Raw genomic sequence first — 9,195 nt, forward strand, 5'->3', positions numbered from 1 at the left:
AGGGGTGTCACGTGCTCGTCTCGGCGTCCGTCGTCGCTACAGCAACGACGTCCGCCTCGACGCGCGTTACCCTAAGTTAGACAGGGTGGCAGTGGTGTCACGTGCTAGTCACGGCGTCCGTCGTCGCTACCGTGACGACGTCCGCCTCGAGTCGCGTTACCCTAAGATAGACAAGGTGGCATTGGTGTCACGGGCTCGTCTCGGCATCCGTCGTCGCTACCGCGACGACGTCCGCCTCGACTCGCGTTGCCCAAAGATAGACAGGGTGGCAGTGGTGTCACGTGCTCGTCTCGGCGTCCATCGTCGCTACCGCGACGACGTCCGCCTCGACTCGTGTTACGGTAAGACAGGGTGGTAGTGGTGTCACGTGCTCGTCTCGGCATCCGTCGTCGCTACCGCGAGGACGTCCGCCTCGACTCGCGTTACGCTAAGGCAGGGTGGTAGTGGTGTCACGTGCTCCTCTCGGCGTTCGTCGTCGCTACCGCGACGACGTCCGCCTCGACTCGCGTTACGCTAAGATAGACAGGTTGGCAGTGGTGTCACGTGCTCGTCTCGGCGTCCGTCGTCGCTACCGTGACGACGTCCGCCTCGACTCGCGCTACCCTAAGATAGACAGGGTGGCAGGGGTGTCACGTGCTCGTCTCGGCGTCCGTCGTCGCTACCGTGACGACGTCCGCCTCGACTCGCGCTACCCTAAGATAGACAGGGTGGCAGGGGTGTCACGTGCTCGTCTCGGCGTCCGTCGTCGCTACAGCAACGACGTCCGCCTCGACTCGCGTTACCGTAAGATAGACAGGGTGGCAGTGGTGTCACGTGCTCGTCTCGGCGTCCGTCGTCGCTACCGTGACGACGTCCGCCTCGACTCGCGCTACCCTAAGATAGACAGGGTGGCAGGGGTGTCACGTGCTCGTCTCGGCGTCCGTCGTCGCTACAGCAACGACGTCCGCCTCGACTCGCGTTACCGTAAGATAGACAGGGTGGCAGTGGTGTCACGTGCTCGTCTTGGCGTCCGTCGTCGCTACCGCGACGACTTCCGCCTCGACTCGCATTACGCTAAGACAGGGTGGTAGTGATGTCACGTGCTCGTCTCGACGTCCGTCATCGCTACCGCGACGACGTCCGCCGCGACTCGCGTTACCCTGAGATAGACAAGATGGCAGTGGTGTCACGTGCTCGTCTCGGCGTCCGTCGTCGCTACCGCGACGACTTCCGCCTCGACTCGCGTTACGCTAAGACAGGGTGATAGTGATGTCACGTGCTCGTCTCAACGTCCGTCATCGCTACCGCGACGACGTCCGCCGCGACTCGCGTTACCCTGAGATAGACAAGATGGCAGTGGTGTCATGTGCTCGTCTCGGCGTCCGTCGTCGCTACTGCGACGACGTCCGCCTCGACTCGCGTTACGGTAAGACAGGGTGGCAGTGGTGTCACGTGCTCCTCTCGGCGTCCGTCGTCGCTACCCGCCTCGACTCGCGTTACGCTAAGACAGGGTGGCAGTGGTGTCACGTGCTCGTCTCGGCGTTCGTCGTCCCTACCGCGACGACGTCCGCCTCGACTCACGTTACGCTAAGACAGGGTGGTAGTGATGTCACGTGCTCGTCTCGGCGTCCGTCGTCGCTACCGCGATGACGTCCGACTCGACTCGCGTTCCAATAAGATAGACAGGGTGGCAGTGGTGTCACGTGCTCGTCTCGGCGTCCATGTCCACCTCGACTCCCGTTACGGTAAGACAGGGTGGCAGTGGTGTCACGTGCTCGTCTCGGCTTCCGTCGTCGCTACCGTGACGACGTCCGCCTCGACTCGCGTTACCCTAAGATAGACATGGTGGCAGTGGTGTCACGAACAAAAATGCGTTCATTTGCCTCAAACTTTAGAGGGGCTCATTTAAGACTTAATCAAAGGATTGCCCAACAGGTAAAAAAGTGCTTTTGTTTCCTCTCATCGAGATAGAGCTAGGCAAAAAGAGGGATTTTTATCGTTTGTGGATCACTCGAATAAACGCAGCAACGCAGGGGTATATAACCCTAAGACAAGGTGGCGGTGGTGTCACGTGCTTGTCTCGGCGGTGACGGTGTTGTCAATTGATTTGTATCTGAACAAAAAAAGATCAAGAACTTGTGTTGGACAAAAATGTCATCACTATCCAAAAAAAGCATATATAAAATTGTATGTGTTTTCTATACTAAATAGCAAAAAAAACTATTTAAATAAAAACTGTATTTCGCCAAAATAATCCTCTTATCGATGAGTCATTCTCATGTGTACGGCATTTTGCCATTCCTTGGGTGATCCTCCGGGAGCTTAGGGTCATGATTTAGTCCTGTTGAGATGATCTGCATACAAAAGAAAATGTATATTAGTGGTGACAAAAATCTCTAGTAGACCATTGGAAAAAGAAGATAAAGAAAGTTTGAATGGAAAAAAGGAAAATGAGGGGGGCAGGCATGGTTTCAACTTCCCAGTATAAATTCTAACCTATTTGTATTAAAAACCAGCTTAACTATTCAGAAAAAAATTATGATCTATATATAATATATTTCGGTATTTGGTCATGTGGCTTCCCTAAAAAAATGAAACTGACAAAAAGGGCAAGGATTCCAGTACTGATTTTGTGAAGTATTCTTAAAGAATCTGACCTTTTCCAGCCAGATGTAGTTAACATTGTTGTGCAACAGGACCCCATGGAGAATACCCTGGAGTCTGTGAGATTTATGTTCATGAGAAAAGAAAGAGAAAAATGTTAGAAATCATGGGGGAATGCATACAAACTTGGAAAAACGGTAAAAGAGAAAAAAATCTGTTTGCAAAAAAGACAGAGAAAAATGAAGGGAATTTTCCTTTAGTCATATGTACCGAGTAGTCAAATGGAACACCCTGCGGAAAAGAAAACACGCATAGAAAAAAAGAAAGTTATTTTTTCAATGAAAGAAGAAGTTTAAGAACATTGTCAATAACTAAAAGAAAGCAAAAAAATAAACGATGTAGCAAAAACCAGGTAAATAAAAAAGAGGTGGGGTGTGTGGGGGGGTATTAAAGAGATAAGTCAATACTCACATATTTTCTTAAGATTTCTTTGGTTTCTGGCATCAGGTTTTCATTGCAAGGGTGAGCAACCATGTAGTAAGTTAGACTCTCGCGCAGGCTCTTTGCATGCTCCTGTTTTTGTTTTACATAAAAATAACAGTTAAGTTGAACTAAAAAAGGAAAAAACATGTTATATTGGTGTAAAAACGCAGCAGGATATAAGAATAAAAAAAGATAAAACACCTGTGAGAGACTAAAAAAATGGGCCTGACAAAAAGCATAAAAAAGGATGAGGTTTTAAGCAGCAAAAAGTTGAGCTACATTACATGGATATGTGATGTGTGTGTTATCAGTTGAACAAAAAATACAAAAAAGACGAAAAGGGGTGGTTGCTATGACTTACGGGTTCGAAACACAAAGTGTTGTCTCCATCATGTCCTTGTACCAACTTCATTGTGAAGATCCCACTATCTGCCCTGCAATTCATAATTATGTTTTTTGCATCACTAAAGTTAGATGAAAAAAATACTGAAAAGGATCATGCATAAAATTGCTTGAGTATTTCAGTCGTTGGATTGCATTACTCTTTAGTTGAAGAGCACACACTCCGGAAAGCCACACCCATGTCAGTCACATTTACTTGTGATCTCTTGTATGCCAGCTTGAAAGCCGCTTTGAAATTCTTGATTACAAGCTGAGCTTCGTCAGCAATCAAGTCGATTATGTTATTTGGGCAGAGGACTTCAAACGTTTCCTTCCTAAAGTTAGCAACAACCATGTACCAGAAACTGTATGAGCTTAAAGGTAAAAACACCTGTACATTGATCCAAAAATAAACAAAACAATATTAGCACAAAACACCATGGGTGACTTTTTACTGAAAAATAGAAAAAGACATGGGACTTGCATGGAGACTATAAATTATATGGCTTGTTTATTGGACTACGAAAAATACCATGTGAATTCGGTCAAGATGGAATCCTATCATTGTCTCCCTCAGGTGAACAGATAACGCCAATGAAGTTTCAAATGCCTTTTGGAATAATTTCTGGAAAATTTTGATCGGATCAAAGATGCATCAAAGGCACCAAGAAAAGGAGGGGGGCTCGCAAAAAAGAAACAGAGCATTGGATGGAAAAAAGAGTATTGTCTGCACATATTTATGTTTCTACTTACAGCAATGTCGCATTCGACATAGTATCTTGACCAGTAACTTCGCGGGAGAAGATTGAGCCTGTCCTTTTCAGTCTGCTCGGCCATTACTGCTTTTCCCAACATATTGATCACCTACTTATTGACCCGGCCATACACTTGCATGCTCAGGCCAAAAACCCTATGTTCAACCCATGTCGAGCCCATTTGTACTATTCTTGGGCTGCCACAAAATGAAAAATATGGAAAATTCAGAGTGGGAAAGAAGCTTGATGGGAACAAAAAAGAGGAATGAAAAAGGACAAAATATTGCTTGTTATACAGACAGCGCATCCCCATTGAGGAGAAAAAAGGAAGAAAAAACAAAAAAAGAGGAGATTGTTACTGAGATACCTCTTTTGCCTTGAATGAGGTGGTATTCGTGACACAATGTCATTGAAAATAGCACTTTCGACTGGATTTGAGCTGAAGCTGCAACATATCTCATTGGGCTTGATCTTTGATATGTGGATGTCTTGTGTAACTGATGTGGTATACTGAGTTTGTCTTTGTTGTGAAAACCACTCTTCCTCAATCCTATCGGTAGACTCAATCAACCGCGCTACCATATCAGGGTCGTCCCATGGGAAGTCTTGGTTGGTAGCTGAAGAGGTGCCATGGACCGGTGTTTGTTGGATTTGACCAAGATTAGCGTCGCTTGATGACTGATCTTTCTCGTGTGATGATGCGCTTACAGTTGTTAAAGTGTGTGGCATCTCACGATGAAGGTTGCTCGACAGCTCATCTATGTTCTGAAACATCCTTGCCCTTTTTTTCAAAGCAACGCAATTGTCAGCCGTGTCATTTAAGGACATGCATGTCGTCCTTTTGTTCTATTAGTGATGTCCTCGGTCGTCCTGATTGGGTAGCTGCTGGTTGGGCCTTGACTACCATCAACCTTGGTAAAGACCTTCCATTCTTCAAACAGATTGAGCTCCCTGGAGGTTAGCAAATTTGTGTCTCATGGACTCTGCGATCGGTGCCAAAATGCTTTCTCATCAAGAACATAAGGAAGTAGGCTAAAAGTGTGGGTTGGTTCAGCCTCGGTATCTGCAACCTCAATTTTCCGTGGGTACATCCCCTCCAATACTTCCGTGTAGAGCGGCAGGTCTAGATCGGACGAAACTGGTATTGTGTCAATTATTCGAAGAAGGGTTTCAGCGTTGGCACATGCTTTTAGCATTGGCACATGCAGAAGTCGAATGAGCCAATCTGTTCAGGGTCTTCCAGAATGTGGTAGTAATCTGGACTAGCAGCCCCATGGCTTGAAGGGCAGAGGAGCACGGTAAGTGCATACATTGTGAAAATCCTTTTGAATAAATCTCCATCTAGCCCAGGTTGTGTCAAGTCATCCAGCTCGTTTATGGTCGGGTAGTTTCCTTTGCATTTTGTCTGCTGAGCAATTAGTGATCTAAGTGCTGGGTTTTGCTTCTTCTCTATGCTTCTGCCGCCAAGTGGTATCCCCAGGACCTGGTGTATGAATGACGGTGTGATTGTGAACTTGAACCCATTGGGGAGTTCAATAGCCCTTGAGGGTACATCAAAGTTCGATGCCAGATAATGAACGACACCGCGCGGCAGAGTATCACATTTCAGGTCAAGCAGATGATCCAGGCCCATGCTACGGGCAAGCTGTCTTTGATCTAGCGTTACACGCTGCGCCGTCGCCATGAATTTCCGTAGCGAGAGCTTTGTTGCAAAATCCTATTTATTAAGAAAAAAAGATCAGCGAGTGTAAGGAATAAAAACATTTCTGTAGTGAAGAAAGTGATCAATTGAGATAAATTATGTAAATGCAAAAATTAGAAGGAACTCACTGCTCTTGCCTGCTCAGCCATGGTTGATATAAATTCTATTGGTTGGATGTATTGAAGAAAGCCAACAATTTCCTTGTTCCCTTCAAGTTATTATCAACTCCTAATGCCAGAATCTGAAATCTGAGACGAGATTATTCATGATTATGTGAAACTATGAAAAGACAGAACTCAAAAGGAAGTAATTAAAAAAAAGTGATGTGACATTTGGTGTAAAAAATTTGAAAAGACCATGCTTAGCATCTTTAGAACATGCATGAAAAGTTAACAAAAAAAGTGGTGTCAACGTCCGCCTTGACTCGCATTGCCCTAAGATAGACAGGGTGGCAGTGGTGTCACGTGCTCGTCTTGGCGTCCATCGTCGCTATCGCGACGACGTCCGCCTCGACTCGCGTTACGGTAAGACAGGGTGGCAGTGGTATCACGTTCTCGTCTCGGCGTCCGTCATCGCTACCGCGACGACGTTCGCCTCGACTCGCGTTACGCTAAGACAGGGCGGCAGTGGTGTCACGTGCTCGTCTCGACGTCCGTCGTCGCTACCGCCACGACGTCCGCCTCGACTCGCATTGCCCTAAGATAGACAGGGTGGCAGTGGTGTCACGTGCTCGTCTCGGCGTCCATCGTCGCTATCGCGACGACGTCCGCCTCGACTCGCGTTACGGTAAGACAGGGTGGCAGTGGTATCACGTTCTCGTCTTGGCGTCCGTCGTCGTTATCGCGACGACGTCCGCCTCGACTCGCGTTACGCTAAGACAGGGCGGCAGTGGTGTCACGTGCTCGTCTCCGCGTCCGTCGTCGCTACCGCGACGACGTCCGCCTCGACTCGCGTTACGCTAAGACAGGGTGGTAGTGATGTCACGTGCTCGTCTCGGCGTCCGTCGCCGCTACCGCGACGATGTCCGCCTCGACTCGCGTTACCCTAAGATAGACAGGGTGGTAGTGATGTCACGTGCTCGTCTCGGCGTCCGTCGCCGCTACCGCGACGACGTCCGCCTCGACTCCCGTTACCCTAAGATAGACAGGGTGGTAGTGATGTCACGTGCTCGTCTCGGCGTCCGTCGTCGCTACCGCGACGACGTCCGCCTCGACGCGCGTTACCCTAAGATAGACAGGGTGGCAGTGGTGTCACGTGCTAGTCTTGGCGTCCGTCGTCGCTACCGCGACGACGTCCGCCTCGAGTCGCGTTACCCTAAGATAGACAGGGTGGCATTGGTGTCACGGGCTCGTCTCGGCGTCCGTCGTCGCTACCGCGACGACGTCCGCCTCGACTCGCGTTGCCCTAAGATAGACAGGGTTGCAGTGGTGTCACGTGCTCGTCTCGGCGTTCGTCGTCGCTACCGCGATGACGTCCGCCTCGACTCGCGTTACGCTAAGACAGGGTGGTAGTGATGTCAAATGCTCGTCTCGGCGTCGGTCGTCGCTACCGCGACGACGTCCGCCTCGACGCGCGTTACCCTAAGATAGACAGGGTGGCAGTGGTGTCACGTGCTAGTCTCGGCGTCCGTCGTCGCTACCGCGACGACGTCCGCCTCGAGTCGCGTTACCCTAAGATAGACAAGGTGGCATTGGTGTCACGGGCTCGTCTCGGCGTCCGTCGTCGCTACCGCGACGACGTCCGCCTCAACTCGCGTTGCCCTAAGACAGACAGGGTGGCAGTGGTGTCACGTGCTCGTCTCGGCGTTCGTCGTCGCTACCGCGACGACGTCCGGCTCGACTCGTGTTACGCTAAGATAGGGTGGTAATGATGTCAAATGCTCGTCTCGGCGTCTGTGGCCGCTAAGGCGACGACGTCCGCCTCGACTCCCGTTACCCTAAGATAGACAGGGTGGTAGTGATGTCACGTGCTCGTCTCGGCGTCCGTCGTCGCTACCGCGACGACGTCCGCCTCGACGCGCGTTACCCTAAGATAGACAGGGTGGCAGTGGTGTCACGTGCTAGTCTTGGCGTCCGTCGTCCCTACCGCGACGACGTCCGCCTCGAGTCGCGTTACCCTAAGATACACAAGGTGGCATTGGTGTCACAGGCTCGTCTCGGCGTCCGTCGTCGCTACCGCGACGACGTCCGCCTCGACTCGCGTTGCCCTAAGATAGACAGGGTTGCAGTGGTGTCACGTGCTCGTCTCGGCGTTCGTCGTCGCTACCGCGACGACGTCCGCCTCGACTCGCGTTACGCTAAGACAGGGTGGTAGTGATGTCAAATGCTCGTCTCGGCGTCCGTCGTCGCTACCGCGACGACGTCCGCCTCGACGCGCGTTAACCTAAGATAGACAGGGTGGCAGTGGTGACACGTGCTAGTCTCGGCGTCCGTCGTCGCTACCGCGACGACGTCCGCCTCGAGTCGCGTTACCCTAAGATAGACAAGGTGGCATTGGTGTCACGGGCTCGTCTCGGCGTCCGTCGTCGCTACCGCGACGACGTCCGCCTCAACTCGCGTTGCCCTAAGACAGACAGGGTGGCAGTGGTGTCACGTGCTCGTCTCGGCGTTCGTCGTCGCTACCGCGACGACGTCCGCCTCGACTCGTGTTACGCTAAGACAGGGTGGTAATGATGTCAAATGCTCGTCTCGGCGTCTGTGGCCGCTAAGGCGACGACGTCCGCCTCGGCTCGCGTTACCCTAAGATAGACAGGGTGGCAGTGGTGTCACGTGCTCGTCTCGGCGTCCGTCGTAGCTACCGCGACGACATCCGCCTCGACTTGCGTTACGCTAAGACAGGGTGGTAGTGATGTCAAATGCTCGTCTCGGCGTCCGTCGTCGCTACCGCGACGACGTCCGCCTCGACTCGCGTTACCCTAAGATAGACAGGGTGGCAGTGGTGTCACGTGCTCGTCTCGGCGACCGTCGTCGCTACCGCGACGACGTCCGCCTCGACTCGCGTTACCCCAAGATAGACAGGGTGGCAGGGGTGTCACGTGCTCGTCTCGGCGTCCGTCGTTGCTACCGCCTCGACTCGCGTTACGCTAAGACAGGGTGGCAGTGGTGTCACGTGCTCGTCTCGGTGTCCGTCGTCGCTACTGCAACGACGTCCGCCTCGACTCCCGTTACGCTAAGACAGGGTGGTAGTGATGTCATGTGCTCGTCTCGGCGTCCGTTGTCGCTACCGCGACGACGTCCGCCTCGACTCGCGTTACCCTAAGATAGACAGGGTGGCAGTGATGTCACGTGCTCG

General features: G+C 51.3%; 1 protein-coding gene across 1 annotated transcript; it reads right to left on the bottom strand.

Moving 5' to 3' along the window:
• Positions 1-5,391: 5,391 nt before the first annotated feature.
• Positions 5,392-6,053, bottom strand: LOC147991396 (uncharacterized). Its single transcript, XM_087538653.1, has 2 exons — positions 6,033-6,053; positions 5,392-5,919 (listed from the first exon to the last, which is right to left on the bottom strand). Exons 1-2 carry the CDS (start codon positions 6,051-6,053, stop codon positions 5,392-5,394), a joined length of 549 nt encoding a protein of 182 aa, XP_087394779.1.
• Positions 6,054-9,195: the final 3,142 nt, after the last annotated feature.

This window comes from Triticum urartu, chromosome 1A, assembly GCF_056163025.1.
Source record: "Triticum urartu cultivar PI428250 chromosome 1A, HENAU_Tu73, whole genome shotgun sequence".
In the NCBI taxonomy this organism is placed as follows: domain Eukaryota; kingdom Viridiplantae; phylum Streptophyta; class Magnoliopsida; order Poales; family Poaceae; genus Triticum; species Triticum urartu.